General features: G+C 39.8%; 1 protein-coding gene across 21 annotated transcripts in view; it reads left to right on the top strand.

The window, feature by feature from the left end:
- adgrb2 (adhesion G protein-coupled receptor B2) overlaps positions 1–16810 on the top strand; it is a 346501-nt gene that overhangs the window by 314746 nt on the left and 14945 nt on the right. For 13 of the 21 annotated variants that reach the window (XM_036214184.1, XM_024293674.2, XM_024293614.2 and 10 more), the window contains 2 exons: positions 340–375; positions 2897–3010. The exons of 1 other annotated variant lie outside the window; for it this stretch is intronic. In XM_036214184.1, the coding sequence (XP_036070077.1) occupies positions 340–375; positions 2897–3010 (150 nt within the window). Of the gene's footprint in view, positions 1–339; positions 376–2896; positions 3011–8088; positions 8171–15899; positions 15952–16810 lie in introns of all 21 variants that reach the window. 7 more of the 21 variants (XM_024293600.2, XM_024293609.2, XM_024293569.2 and 4 more) reach the window with 5 other exon arrangements.

Here is a 16810-nt window from a genome sequence, read left to right as displayed (position 1 = left end):
GCCTTTTTAAAGCTTAATTTCTCCAACAAATTTCCCCAAAATAGGAAAGATAGGATAGGGAATGGATTTCGGAGTATGTGAGCCGAGAAATGATTTCATTGTAATTCAGGGTTATTCCACTTCACTAATCTCATGGCGATGAAATAGACTGAATAATTTTGGCTTGACATTCCAAATATCTGTATCATGTTGAGCAGCCAGAGCAAATTAGCCCTGCTCTTTTGACTGAACAATGGCACTGTGAAGTCCACAAAGAGATTGGCATCACCAAGGCTCTCTAGCGGTTGAGGGGTGGTCATTGATGCTGTCTTCTCTCCCCCCTGCCCCCTCCTCTTCCAGAGGAAAAGAGTTCGGTACTCTGAGCTGGACTTCGAGGTAAGATCTTGAACCCGATCGCCTACCATCAGCCTGTCTCTGCTTTCTTGTGCTTCTGCCAGAATCTAAGTAACGCATAGAGGAGCGAAAAGCATTGCTGAACCCCCCCTCCCTGCGCGCCTGTGTCCCTCTTCCCCACATGTCTTTGGAGCAACTTTCTCAGAGCCGTCCTAAACAGAGGCTGTTTGTCCAACGATGACCTCAGAGCTCAGCGTACCGTCGACCATAAAAAAATTTAAAAAACAACATTATTCGTGAGCTTGACTAATTCACTGCACTGACCCGACATCCAATCCAATCAGTCTGTCGGGCGGGTCATAGTTGAAGAAACAGCCAATCGGAGTCCTTCGTTTGTCTGAATAAGCTCCTGAGTAACATGTAGCTGTAAGTGATTTGTCGGCTTTATTTGTTGGATATATCACGACTTTTGTACGGAAGTCCTGAAGTGTGAATCACTCAAACAAATCACTCAATTCAAAAGCATATTCAGGATCATAACTACAAATAATTTTAAAAAGTGTATATATATATATTTTAAAACACAATTAATAAAAACGTAGTATTTTAGAAATAAAAAAATAATATGTAATATTAATTTTTATCAAATTAAAACTTTCAGTTGAATGCAACCATGTATAGAAATGTTGAAATTGATCCAACACTTGACTTTTTTCAGTATAGCTACTACGGGATATTGCTGACTGGATGATTACGTTTCTGTTTCAACATTCATCTTAAATTAAAGTTTTACCATTAGTACAGAGCATATACAGTATTGCTTCATCCCAAGTAACCTTCGGCTGAAATGATGGAAATGCATCATCCATTAAACAACGTTCCATTGGACCTACCTTTTCTGTTTTTGTAAATAGAACATACATATATTTATGTACACACATATATATATATATATGTGTGTGTATTAAAAAACAAAAGTAAATCAAGATGAAATGTAAAGAAATGAGACAGAAAACAAACCAAAAAGCGTAGGTAGTATAAAACATCACTGATTGGATGATGATATCCAGTAATATGTATCCAGTCTATTACTGTATATCCAATCAGTGATGTCATATTGTACCTACTTCTTCCTGTAAATAAAATTATTTTATTACTGGATTGTGTTTTGGTTTTTGGAGTTTTGTTTTGATGTCTAAAAGGTTTCATGCTTTGTTTAATTGTTGTTGTGATCTGCGTTGAGTGATTTGATGATGTGATTTTCACTTCAGGGCCACCGTACCTTTGGGAGTCAAATTGATTAAGCTGGGGTGACCTGTGGGTGTCCAATCTATTAAAAAAAATGGATACTGAACCGTAAAAAGCACATATTTTTCTTTATATTGTGAAGGTTTCGTCTTACTTTTATGTTTTTAAAGACTGGACTTTCTTCTCCCACCATTCTGACATATGAATTTAACACGGAGTATGCGTGAAGACAGCTCTGCAACATTTGCATGAGCGGTGAAGCTGGCTCTTTTTTAAATCAGCCTGTTTACTATCCATCACACATTTAGGTAGAGGCGAGCAAAAAAAAAAACCTTCTAAAGTTTATTTAAAGGAAACTGTTTTCCTTTTTTTCTTTTTTGAACTTCCAAAAGTTAACTTTTAACAAGTTTTTTTGACAGATGACTTTTGAAAAATAAGCTTCTAAAAATGGGAAGTAATACTTCCACTGCACTGCAGGAGTTTTGTAGGAATATATTTGCAAAATAAGAACTAAAAAGGCTCAGAAAAGCAGTTTTTTTAACTAAAGAATAATAATTGATCAAGAAGCACCAGCTCCTTGAGGGTTATGGGGATGATCCTTTATTGAACATTATTCGTGACTCAAAAGCCTTAGCTGGCAGAAAGGAAAGAGGCGAGGTAGTGGCACCTTTTTGACAGAGCGTAGAAGAGTGTCTTTGAAGTAACTGGAACTGTGGCCAAGCAGTAATCTTGGCCAGTAAGTGGGTGGGTGTGAGTGCTGGCATCATTTAGCTGTGTCACTTTCAAAGTCACAAGCTGCTTTGACGATTAGCAGTTCCGGCAATGTCCATTAACACGGATACTCAGCTTTATCTGCCTTCTAGAGTAAAGTGATGGCGAAGTCGTAAAAAGGCTTTGTCAGAAGTTTTATTTTGGGTAATTGTATCAGCTCTCATGGTGGCTAGTTAAATTTCAGTCCATTTGTGAGACTTTATAGCTGACAGCTCTATCTAACAGTGGCATTTTTGCTGGTCATCAAAATCAAATTTTGATTTAGGGACTCTTCTGCGGCACTCGCAGTTGCCAAAATCTGAAAGAACAAGGAAGCGGGTGATGGATGAGCATGAGTCAGCAATCGATTGATCTGTCGCAACCTTCTAACCCCCTTTTCACGGCTGGCATCACTGCAGTCCCTCAGCATTTTTACCTTTCCCCTCGCCTGTCCCTACATTAACTCCCATCAGATCCCCATCCATTCTTTTTTCCGTTTCCTTTTTTGTTTGGATTTGTTTCTGTTGACTTCATTTTAGCTGTCCCTTCCTTTCTTCCCTTCCAGAAAGTGATGCACACTCGCAAAAGACATTCTGAGCTGTACCATGAGCTCAACCACTCGTCCAAGTTCCACACCATAGACAGGTATAACAGGGATCCAGCCATGTCCACATTCAAGGTAAGACTACTGCCCAGGACCGGGATGGGAACCCTCAGGTCTCATGCATCTCCACTGCCCCGGCACTTTGTCACAAACCATCAACCTCTCAGTTTTCTCACTCAGACCTGATACCGCTGCGCCAACAAACTACAGCCAACGCAAGCGATGAAATGCAGTTTTCTGATCATTATAAGCCATAAAATTTCACTGTGTGCATTTACAAACATGCTGTCCTTTTGAAGTCATCAATTGTTTCCTTTTCAAAGTCAAAGCTGAAAAAATGTAATAGAGCATTGTCCGATCCAACAAGTGTGCTGGAGTATAATTGAATCTCAATTCTGATTTTTTAATACACATTTATCCCAATTGCAACCATGAAGAATCAAACAATAGCCTCATAAATATGTATTTTTATGTTCCAACTTTCATCCTGTGAATGTGTTTTTCACCTGAACTCAAGTTTGTTTGTTTTGGCCAGTTTATACTTCTTGGCGATTTGCATTTGCGCGGGTGGCGTTGGTCACAAGCCAGTCGGAAGGAAATTGCCCCAATTGCTGCGGAATGTGACACAAATTGGTAACATTACCTGTAATTAAATTCCTTCTCCTGTAGTACAATCGCGTCCACATCGCGCTATTTACCCTGAACTTAATTTAAGTGATTAGAAGATCACAACTGGAATGCAGGGCGCACCGGTACCCTAACCTAGTATGGGTTTGCATCTGTTATAGTGTCCAGGCCCGGTTTGCGCCTGGTACTGCGTCTGGTACTGGTTTTGGGTCTGGTGCCAGTTAGGGTTAGGGTACTGGGTTTAGGTACCAGTACCGGACGCTTCCCAAGGACCACTCCGTGTACAGTACCATGTCTGGTACCGTGTCTGGTACCAAGTCCAGTACCACATACCTTCGATTTCACAGATAACCAGCACTTTGACCCAGTACCACCTAACCCAGTACCGGTTTGCATCTGATACAGTTTCCAGGGACTGGTTTCCTGGTACTGGTTATGGGTCCGGTAGAGTGTCCGGTGCTGGGTGAGGGTACTGGTTTTGGGTACCAGTACTGGACGCGGCCCGTGGACCAGACTGCATCCTGTACTGTGTCCAGTACTGCAGACCCTTGATTTCACAAACAGCCAGTACGTCAAGTTAGGAACACCCAAAAAGTCAAGAAATGTCGCTAAGGGGTCGTTGACCAAAGGTCAGTATGTGACCAGCTGGGAATGAGAATGGGTTGACAGGCAAGCATCAGCGTGCAATTTGGCCCCATGCATTACGTGACCCAAAATGATTTTCCATCAGTTTTTTGCTGGTCACATGTAAACAAGAAAAACATCAGTCTTATTTAAGTGACTATTTGCAAGGAATTCTGGACAGAGTTAGGGTTAAAATACGTGTATCTTGGCCACATGTATTTCGCATGGCAAACATGAATTTACGTCCATTTTTGTTCTTGGCCCCACAGATGTGCTAATAACGTCAGCCTTTTTAACCCTTGTGCTATCTTATGGGGTCCAGATGACCCAAGCCTTAGATTGACGTGTTATCCCTCCCATGACAAATGTGGATGAATGTGGACGGGATTTCATGTCTGCCACGGAAACCAGTAAAAATCAAAAATTATTGGGAAAAAAAAAAGTTCAGCGCGCCGTCTTGTGGGGTCCAGATGACCCCTCTCCCAATGTCAACATACTTAGGTTGACACAAGGGTTAAAGTGTCTACTGTTATTTCATATGTTGGTATTTTTCAAAACAAACTCAAACAAAGTACAATACCACCGACCTGTCGGGACCAAACAGTATACAGACGTAAACATCTTCAGAAACCCCTGTAATGCTGGAGACAGTTGTGTCAGGCTTAAAGTATGTGACAATTATTGCGGAAAGTCATAAGCGAAACGTTAGTATGAACTAATTGTGATAGGGAGGCAATATGATTGATGGAATGACTGATCGCTATGAAGTATAAACCAGGCCTTAACCAAAATTAGTTAGCAGGGGGCTAACCAATTACAGCTGTTTTACAGCATCTTAGTTTTGTCATTTAGACCTGTGACAAAGAGAACCCCTTCGAGTTTGTCCCTGTTTTATCTCCAACGTCCTGTTTGTGTTCATTCATGTATGCTAGCGGGAGAACGGGTGTGTGTGGTGCCTGGGTGGGCATGAGAAGCCGAAGCATCTTTGAATCATTAATACACCATTAGAAGCAGACAAAATCACCCCTACGTGTTCCGTCCTGACCTTCAGAGGGCCACTTCCATTAAAGTTTTAAACACACTCTCACTCCGCACTCATCTGCCAGACTGCAGTGCGTGGAGCCATGATGAGTTAGCCAGCCTTGATAGGTGTACTCTCCCCTGGCATGGACTGCATGCTGGTTCACATCTAATTTACAGCGCCAGCAGAGAAGCAAAGGCTAGTCTGACATCTTTCATATTCTCCACGCCATGCGGCCACGCAGAGACGATGTACACACACTCTTATGAGCGAATATGCTTCCACTTCTCAGTGCCTGACCCCTCTGGGCCGGTTCCTTCACTCCTCATTTGCTCAACATGTTGAGTTCGGCTTTCAGAACTGTTGGCTGTCTCGCCGTTCATTCATGCCAAGCCAATATCTAACAGAAAGAGGGGAAATGAGCCACACATTAGACATAAACAGTGAGATATATCCACATGGAAAAAAAAAAACAACAGTTCAGTCATATGTAATTATAAGGCTATATGTTAAGTCCTCGTGACAAACTGGTAGAAGGGTTTCCATTTGGTTTTTGATGTCAGGAGCTCTAAACTTCTCCAATCAAGGGGCAGCAGAGATGCAGCATAAGTCCATTATGTTTAAAGTAAGTAGGCAGTTCACTTAAGTGTGAATAATTACATGGATAATGCCATCAGCATCAGGCCTTTTGACGGGTCCCAGCTTGAGTTCAGCTCTGCTGTTGTCAACATCTCACTTTGAGAGTCACCCCCAGACACGGACATGCTGACTACACAGCAATTATGGAGATGAGATGGTGTTTGTGTGAGCGGCCGTGTGGGTGTCCATGCACTCAGATTAGAGTTTCTCATGTACGGCTGCGCGCCTTTGTCAGTGTCTGCATGTCCAATTGTTCATTGTGTGTGTCTGCTTTCTGTTCGAGGTCACTGCACACGGTTTTGGTTCTCACAAGCTATATTTAGGAGACTAATAATGACTTCATAAAATCTTTATTAAGCTCCAATTTATGAATGTGAAATATGATTTTCCCATATATTACACCAGTGATTTAAAAGCTGGCATTTTGTGTTTGAGTGGAAACTTGCTTTAAAAACTTCATGCCTAATTGACTCTGTTACCTGATGATAGGCACGGTTAAGCATCTTATATTATAAAGGAGGAGAAGGACACCCTCTTTAATTTACCAATTATAAGTGTAGCCAAAACAAGAGTTTTACGTCTATTCATTCTTTTGACTACCATAAGTTTTCAACCGCTTGCCTATACAACGTAAATTCCATCAGATTCTGAATTGGAGAAAAGCACCTTTTCAACACTTTAAATCAGGGGTGCCCAAACTTTTTTTGCTCAAAGGGCCAAAATCTAAATGGGATCCCGGTTCATGGGTCAAATACAATATTTTTTTGAATATCATAAACTAAAAGGAGAAAATAAAGAACTTCTTAATCTTTAAACCTTTAACAACAAGACCTCACTGGCCATTTTAATTGAAAAACAAGAGCAAGCTAAAACAAACTTTCTTTCAATGCAAACAGCAAACTGGGATCCTAATGAGAGACGTGGAGCTGGTCTTTTGACTTTATCCGTTTGCCGTTGTCCCTCCATCTTGACTAGCTAAAAAAGGCAGCTGAAAGCATTGGAAGTGACCTTGAAGGATCTTGGGAATTTCTAACACACAAAAAAAGCCCAGAGTTGACTCACTTGGGGGTTGATTCACCCATAACCGCTGGCAAAGAAAGTGTTAACAGCGCCAACCAGAGGCCGAAAGTATACTACAGCTGTAGAGTTTTGGAACACCATAGAGAATCAATGGGAAATGGTTAAGGAGTTTTAACTAAACACTCCACGGCTTCCACAGCTACGACTTGGCGGGCCAAAAGATGGTAGTGTGCTGCATATTAGAGCAAAGTTGATATTCAAATCCAATTTTTTCCACCTTGAAATTAGCATGTTCACGTTGATCGCATAAACCGCCAGTTACCCCCAAATTTACACTGGTCCGTCCGTGGTGCATCTTCATTGCGTAGAGTTCCTCTCATCACCGTCCGTTAGTTTACATCAACTCTGTTTTTTCCTTCTGTCTGTCTCCCCTCCCCCCAGGCTCCCAAAGGAGTGGCAAGCCACTCCCGTGTCGGGGGTGGGGATAATTGCAACTTAAACAATCAAAATCTATAAAGTTTTATTTTGAAAGTTTCAATTTCTTTGGCTTTTTGCTGGACATGGATGCATCAACAGGCTAGAAGCAGAACTCTTGCGTAAAGCTTGCTTTGCGTTATAGAGAGAAGAATGTAAACATTCTTATTGATTATTGAACGTTTTATTTTTGTGTCAACACAATGGAGATGCACAGATTGACCAGTGTAAATCATCCATTAGGGCACATGTATCAAAGTCAAGACCCAGGGACCGGATCTGGCCCTCCGGGTAATTGTATTCGGCTCTTCAGATCATTTTATTTTATTTTGTTATTAATGGCCCCATGCTAACTTGTGCTTATTTCTAACTTATATAATTTTGACAAAATTAATTTTTATGGAGATAAAAATATTGAAAGTTATTAAAGGTTTAAGTTGATTTATTTTAAAAAATATATATATTTCAGCCTGTTAATAGTTATGTTAAAAAGTGACATTTTTGAAATTTTCAAATGTAGTTTTAGTGGGATCAATAAATGTTTATCCTAGGGTGTGTTTTGGATTTTTGCCCCCTGTGTGACTGAGTTTGATACCCCTGCTTTCGGCTATGTCAAACAACGTGTTATTTAAGTATCACCGGCTAAATCTCTGGTGCTAAGGGGTTACGTTGCATAAATATTACTTTGCTCAAGACTTAAACTTCCCCAACTTTCTAATTGCCAACGGTTGGTGTTCCTTCACCACAGGTGCCCCCTCCCCCTCCACCGAGGCACAACACTGAGCCGTCGCTCGCACGCAGACCATCTCTTGTTTACAAAGAAAGTCAACGTAAGAGACACTAAACTCAACATAAACCTGATAAATAGGAGCAACCCCCACAAAACTGAAATAAGCACTTGATTGATGTTTCTCTGGATGCTACTAGTAGCTTGCCACTGTTTGATGTGAAGCACTTTTTTCATCCCATGCGACTGATACTTGGAGAAATACTTCCTCCAAGAAGGATTGCTCAAATGTTTATTATGCCTTAGTCACATCTTTCCTTTTGGGGGGATACACAAATGGTCCACACAAAAATATCAAGACCGTAGATTGCTCGGTGAACCCAAAAGGAACATTTTTTTCTTCGGACACACTGCAGACAACAGGTCAGAGTTAACACTTATGATACATGACAGTAAGTAAAGGGGAAGTAGGTGAAACACAGGTGTGTCGTACACATTTTTCCTTTTTTTTCCCCAACCCTAAAACCTGGATATATGGGTACATGCGTAGCACCTGCACAGCTAGTGCATAATAGATTTGTACTCAGTCAGTAAGGGGCCAGTAAGGGGCCAGTACACCTCACTAAAGAGTGGTGTAAGGGCACCGTACGTCATGAGTACACGCAACATACATTATCCTTAGAGGTACTTTACGAAAGGCTTACCACATTTACGACAATGGTATATTCCATTTTCATGACATCCCTTAAGGGGGTTGCATGAGGCTCAAGGGAACTCCAAAACACACCTGCTGTACCTTTGAGATGCGGCCACTCCCCCCTGCAACCATCCAAAGACCTGGATAACTCAAAAACACCTGGTGCCCATATGGATCAACCCTCCTTAGGGGTGCATGTGACTAAGGCATAAGTCTTCATTAGACCTGTCAAGCTTCAGGCACTTCCAGCTATAAAATATGTCCTCAAATTACTGTAGTTAGTAGGGGTGTGCATCTTTCCCTCTCACATGATTCGACATGGATCACGATAATTTTTTGGCGATACGATACAGTACAATTCTTTTACCAAAAGTGCTAAAATCTAGATATTTCTTATTAATATGGCATTCAAAGCTATAAATGACTAGAAAAGTTGCATTATCTGCGATAATGCTAGTGTGAATGCTTTTTGCTGAAAGAAGTTGCTGAAGATGCTAAAGCTTTTTGATGAAAATGGTGACTCAATTTACTTTAATTGCTGAAAGGATTTGCTGAAACTGTAAAATCTATTTGCAAAATGTTAAATTAGCTAAAAGACTGGAAATATTGTTAAAAAACTATGAAAGAGTGCTGTAGTTGGCCTAAATTTTTGAAAATTTAAAATCCCTAATAAATTCCAATTTTTCCAATATGAGCTAAACTCCAAATAAGCTCCCAAAGCCTCAGTAGATGCCAAATTAGTAAAAAAAAAAAACAACCCCAAAACAAAACAAACAAAAAAAAAACTAGCTTGTTGCTTAAATACTGGCAAAACTCTATAATAGCCTAAAATTCTTCAGAAAACTAAATTAGTCAAAAACGTTATCCTGTTTCTAAAATAAAAGCCAAACTCTAAATTAGCCACTTAAAACCTGAGTAGATCACAATTTAGCCAAAAATGTTACCTATTGCTAAAATATTAGCTTAACTCCAAATTAGCATAAAAAAAACTCAGTAGAGGCCATATTAGCCAAAAAAGCTAACACATTGCTTAAATACTAGTTAAACTCCAAAGTAGCCTAAAATTCCTCAGTAAACTAAATTAGTCAAAAACATTAGCATATTGCTAAAATATTAGCTAAACTCCAAATTAGCATGAAAAACCTCAGTAGATGCAAAATTGGCCAAAAAATAAAACTAGCACATTGCCTAAATATTGTCTAAACTCCAAAATAGCCTAAAATTCCTCAGTTTACTAAGTTAATCGAAAACTTTAGCTCTTGCTTAAATAAAAGCTAAACTTTAAATTAGTCGAGTATTCATCTTTTTTTTTCAAATGTATCTAATATCTTTTATATCCCTCGTAGTTAGAGTTCGGACGTTTTCTTGGCACTATAACTAGAGATAAATAGCAAACTATTAACTCATCCTGCTAATTTTCTTACAAAACTGATAAAACAGCATTCATCTACCCACGTCTTCAAGTAAGCCACTATCAGTTCATAAGTTCACCATCTAATCATGCTTTTATTGAGAATTTTGTGTTTTTTCTATCAGGAGAAACATTACCGACATTAGTTCTCTACAATAGTCTTAGATTCATCACGTAAATCTAGAAGAAAACAAGTGAAACTTTGTTTCCTCTTTCTCAGGAACTAAATCACAAATGATATAACATACTGGTGTTGAAAAAAAAACAGAATCATGAAAAATACTGCCTTGTTAGATATCTGATTCCAATTGTCAATGAAAGTGCTACTATTAGGATAATAAACTGAATATGTACAGAAAGCTTGACTGGTCTGGAAACAGTCATTTGGAGGGATGGTATTTACTCAAGCATTCACTACATTTTCTTTAGCTATCGTTTTCCAGATCATATCAAACAGTGTCAACCTACTGTGTGTAGGAGCTCATTGTCGAGCTCACGGTGTGTAGTGGTTGTCCTTTTTGAACCCCAATGGTCCCCTAGTGTTGCAACAGTTCCATGCATCCTTGCAACTATTTCATTGAATTTGCATTCTGCAAATGCCAATTCCTTCTTCTTCTTCATCAGCATCTCTGCAGGATGGATGGATTTGTTTGGTGCTCTGGTTCATTACTCATCTTTTGTCAATGACAGTCCACTTTTTTGTCTTATTTATTTGAATGTATGAGCTTAATTTGGTGTGGTATTGTTTATGTTGATCATGTACTTTTGTTTCCATGTCCAAGTTAAACTTCAATCTAAAAGTCAAAATAAACCACAAATAAATCTTTGATATTGTATTCTAATTCCATTATAAAGAGTGATATGAATGAAACAATAAAGAAGAGTTTAACAAATTGTACAAATAGGAAAAAATATATATGAAGCCATACAGAAAGTCATAGATGTGACTTTTTACTTCCAGAAAAGGTAAGATGTTTTTGTTGGTTGTGCTGACATGAGTGGATATCAGAGATAAATAAATTAAAGGATATATACAGTATCTATCCACTTTTGCATCTTATTCAGTATTATATCTCCAATTGATATTGGGCTTGATGTGGTCTTAAGTTATTTTAGACATAATTTTATGTACTTCAAACCCTCCAATCGGGATCTCTACTTTTCTCTCTTTCTCCTTTTCCGCGTCCTGTCAACTCAGTGTTGCCAGTCAACTTGTAATGTTCATATTTACCACCCGGATGGCTCCAGGCTGCATTCTGGTAAATCAGCATTATGCTTAACTGACAGAAATGAAGAGGAAAGGCATGATGGGAAAAAGAAGGAATCAGAGGAGAGCGGGCATTAACCTCAGTGTTGAAAAAATCCTCGCCTGAAAGCTCTACTGGGTAACTAAAGGCAGCAGAGCTGCTGTCGTGTTCAGGAGATTCATCTAAATGTGGCATATTAATGCCAGAAGTACATTATTGAAGAATTTTATATATGTAGGATTGGGGATGTAACGATTCAGTCAAGCCACGATTAGATTCGATTCACAGTTACAAAGTTACGACTTTGATTTTTTTCAGATTTTGTTTCTTAACACAATGACCTAAAGGTATTTTAAGGCCAAGTATGTTTTCCATACAAATACACAATTATACATAGTACTGAAATGATCACAAATCCTTTTATATTCTGTTCATGTTGTGCTCTAAGTGACGGACCATTCTGCGAATGCTTAGTCCAAACCCCCACCCAGCCACTGCACGTAGGGCAAGTGACTGCATACACAGGCTCACCCGCACATTCACAGGCGCGCACACACTCATAGGCGCACACACACTCACAGGCGCGCGCACACTCACAGGTGTGCCCACACACTCACAGGCACGCACACACTCATAGGAGCACACACACTCACAGGCGCTCGCACACTTATAGGCGCACACACACTCACAGGCGTGCACACACACACAGGCGCGCCCGCACTCTCACAGGCGTGCCCACACACTCACAGGCGCGCACACACACTCACAGGCGCGCACACACACTCACAGGTGCACACACAGTCACAGGCGCCTGCACACTAACAGCAAGCCTGCATGGAGAAATGTCATCAGCTCTGCATTTCAAAATTTAGGCACAGGCCAAAACGAACCATTTTTTTTCATTTTCCACAACGATGAACATGTTGACAGGTTTGAACCATTTTTTTACCAATTCATGAAGAATCGTTACATCCTTGTGTAGGATATATTGCCTTATGTGAAAACTAAGTGGATTTCTGAAATTCTATTGTGAATTGGGAGTAGATTTTTACGGGAGGGGACTTGAAATTCATAGTTTTTTGGATGAATAGAGTACCCATTTAAGCTTAGCTTTGCTATCACTTGTTTCACACTCTGCTGAAGTGGACAAAGTGGGCTCCACATTAATGCTAATGGAAAAAACAAACTCAAATCCTCCTCTGTTTTAAGCGCTGCACTCTGGTAGGGGCCATATGGTCGGCCAGATGGAGGGAGTCCACCCTCGTTGTGTATTCCACAATGGTAATGGAATACAAATGGAGTCATCAGGGTTACCAGAAGACAGCAGTGATGCAACACGTATGTAATACAGCTGGCGGTAGCATCTTCGGCTAAGTTGAGGTTCAAAGCTGCTCCTTGGCCTGTGTTGTTATGGAGTTTGCCTGCTGATTTTCTATTCTCTCCGTCGGGTTCAGGAGGTCAAAACACAAATTTTCATGCAGTGTCCAATGAAGCGCTGGTGTTCCTGGCTGTGCGTGGGATGCAGGGTGGGTGTGAGGTTTCAAGGAAGAGTTTGCACAACATAATAGCCTGACTGGTGTATTGTTTTTCACCCTGAAAGTGAATATGTTAAATATAGAAACAAAGCGTGAACCTGGTTTTTCCCTTCCCATATAGACGTTGAGGTGCTGTGAGAAACGCAGCGGGAATGGGATGGAGGAAAGAGGAATCATGTAACCTATGATGGGATGTTACCTATTGTTTCAGGGAAGAAATAAAGGGCAGCAGTTAAAGACCCACTCTGATAAAAGTACAGTTTTTGGTGTTTTTAACATGATCTTGTGGCATTTTTCTAATGGTGGAGAATATGTATAAAGAAAATTTAACTGCATTTCTTAGTATCTAAATATATAAATCATTGTGAATCAGGAGCAGACAAAAAATGACATAAAAAAAACCTCAAGCTCCCTATATTTATTTATCTATCTTTTTCAACAGACTGAAACACATTAATAGGCAAATATACAGACTAAAATCACTAAAATAATAAATTATCATATAAAATATAACACATAAATATCATAAATATTATTTTAAAATAAAATGAAATGAAACAGAGGAAATAATTATTTTAAATGATTTGTCTGTCTTTGTTTTCCTCGTCCGATCTGGCATCTGTACGGCTATGTAGCTCCAATATTGCAAATGGCTGTAAGCTAGAGGGAGAGCCTGTAAACAGGGAGCTTTCAGTTATTGGTGAGGGGAAGGGGGTGGGGCTAATGATTCCACTCACAACTCAGAAACAAATTTCTAATGAACTAGAGTTCTTTTTTTTTTTTTTTTTAACCATTTTTACCATTTTTGACCGGAGTGGGTCTTTACATTAGAACAATATGTTAATCTTTTAGCATTCATAACTTTAACTTAACTCTTCTGTTTTAAGTGCAAAAAATTTTAGTAGAGCCAAGGAGGAATCCGATAAAAGAAAAAAATGAATTTATTTTTCTAGTTTATCTCATTTCAAATGAGGATGTAGTACTTTTGATGACAAAGGCCAAACTTTTGTTGATCCGATGAGGGAAATTTGTCCTGGATTACGAAGCCTTTTGGTCTTAATAGTCAATTTGGTCGCATTAAGCTGAGGGGTTTCAATTTCACAAACCAGCAAGTCCACCTCTCTTCTCCCTCTTCATATCTCATTCCCCTCTCCATTCGTCCTCACAGCTTGACATTTCCAGCCTCGGCGTCTCCCTCATTTGCTCGTTTCTCCCTCTAAGCTCAGCCCTCAGTGGCACGTTTGAGGCATTAATTGAATAATTAATTCCTCTCATTAGCTTGTTTTTAATTATTTCCTTGCTTCACTCTCCGCGCCGAGCATAAACTCATCAGTTGTTTTCATCCCTCCGCACAAATTGCCCATGAAAAGTGAGGGCCGTTGAAGTGTAGCTTCAGCACACTGGCTCTATCAGTGGCTCCTAATGAGGGGACGGGCAGTCCAGGCGGAACCAGCCTAACACTGCCTTCGTGCACCAACAGGCACAATACTCATTTAGCTCATTTAGTGTCTTTGGGCCAATTAAAAAGAGGTGAAAAGGTCCGAATCACCAGCTGGAACTGTTTTCTGTTTAGGAGCTCCGGCCATGGATTGTGCAGGCCCAGACGGCAGCAAGCCGAGGCTGTGCGGCTGATTGCTCGTTTGTTTGCAATGTGTTGCACTAATGGAATTTATTTACCCTACATTCACCAGATTTGGCTCCTTTGAAGAGCCTTATTACTTGTGACACAGATTCCTTCCCAGCTAAAAGGGTAAATGGTGCTAAACACCGCAGCACAAAGTCTCTTTTTGTGCTTCGTAATGAATTACACCGCTGCTGAATCAAAATTTTTCATTAGCCGGATAGCAGCGTGTAATAAAAAGACAAAAATATTAAATACGGTTTTGCTTGAGGCTAGAGATGTAGCGATTCAGTCAAGCCATGATTCAATTCGATTTACAGTTTTAAAGTCACGGTTTAGATTTTCAGATTTTTGTTTACTCAACATAATAAATTTAAAGTATTTTAACGCCAAATATGTTTTATTTTTGCCCCTTACATCAAACTGTCTGTTTTCCTACTAACAGAAAGGATTCAATATAATAAACAAATAGATAAAATATTGAAATGATCACAAATACTTTTATTTTCGGTTCATGTTGTGCTCCATGTGACGGACTGCACCGCACCCGCTCAACGCAACACCCCCCTAGCTGCTGTGCGTGCACTCACTCGTGCGCGCACTCAGCGCAAATGATCGTTCACGCGCAGCTTGCAGAGAAAAAAAAGACAGAGAGCTAAAGAGAGTTAATAAAAAAGAGCACGGCTCCCGGGGAGGAGTCAGAAGGGAAACAATCGTGAAGCTGCGCCATCACTGCTCAAAGTTGTAGTAAAGTTGCAATGAAAATGTAAAGTTGCAAGGTGAGCAACAAAACTCAGGCTTTCTTGAATTTGAGTCAATAGTTACGATCGCAACATCGCAAAATCCTGGAGGGACTGACTTATGTGAAACTTTTGATTCCGAAGGAGCTGCGAGAATTTGCTAGGAGGGAGATGAAGAACACACAGTGAGCCTGCATGGAGAAATGTCATCAGCTCTGTATTTCTAAATTTTAGGCACAAACCATTTTTTCATTTTCTGCAACAATGAACATTTGAGTCATTTTTTTAAGGATTCGCGAAGACTTGTTACATCCTTACTTAAGCCACACCAAGCCCACTCATGACACGGGCTGAACGCTCTGATATCCACTCACTTTGTGCATGGCTTATTATTGTTTTGTTGGTGTTTCAATGTTGGATCCCTTTGTTTCACTTAACCCACCATTTTCACTGTTATAATTTCTTTGCCTTAATGCCAGAATTGATTGATTTCTGCTTCTTTCCCTTGTTTCTGTCATCCCGTCTTTGCACCTCGTTTGCTGACCGGGCCTTCGTGTTGCATGCGTGTTGTCATGTCCCAGTTTGATTGTAGCCAGACAGTCCGCAGAACCACGGGCCTCCGAGTCAACAAAGGTAAAGTTAACCCACCTAACTGCAGCCATCTGTCCACCACCATCATCCCATTAAGCTGGACATCCACATACAGCGCAATGTCACCTAAAGCAAAATGTGCAGGAGTGGACCTCAGCCACTCGTGCGGTTGTAGAAATTTGTGGCGCTACAATATCTGTGTTGTATGTATCGTACTTTCCCTTGATGTAACCCCTCATCTTTATCTGGCTTTGTACTTCTCTCTTCTTGGCTTGTGGCTTGTATGGCCTTTAATTTAGGACAAACGTACATTAGGTCATGTAGACTTTTTCTACCTCGTGATCTAGTTCCTTTAGCACCTTAGAAGCTTTTTCTATTGAACTCAATCAAAATACTTCTTTACAACCCCACTCTGAAAATCATATTTGGTGTTTTTAGCAAGCTTATGTTGGAATCGCATAAACGGATACCGTAGTTATACGTGTTGGGAAGGGAGACGGGGTTGCTCTGCACCAAAAGTCCTCCCAACAACTCAAAATATCTAATAAACTACTGCTACTCAGTGGAAAAAATATTTTTTTGTCTGAAAAAAATACATTTAGATTTAAAAAAAATAGATTAATAGATAAAAAAAAATGAGTGGAGTGGGTTTTTAAACTAAATGGTATATTTAATGATGGGTGTCAAAGTAAAATAATAAAAAAATAAATGAAATAAAACTATAACATTTTAACAGCTTGGTTTAACTAAAACATAATATAGAATTATACAACAAAAATAATTTTGTGAGTGTTTATTGCAGTTTTGGAGCTGTTTTTCCCAAATAACCCTTTTTGCTTTTAATGGTTCCATTTGAGGTTCGGTTTGAGCTGTTCCTCACGGGGCTTTTAACCTACTTAGA

This window comes from Oryzias melastigma, linkage group LG11, assembly GCF_002922805.2.
Source record: "Oryzias melastigma strain HK-1 linkage group LG11, ASM292280v2, whole genome shotgun sequence".
NCBI lineage: Eukaryota > Metazoa > Chordata > Actinopteri > Beloniformes > Adrianichthyidae > Oryzias > Oryzias melastigma.
Note: the sequence above shows the minus strand (reverse complement) of the source record. Positions and strands in the feature narration are given on the sequence as shown.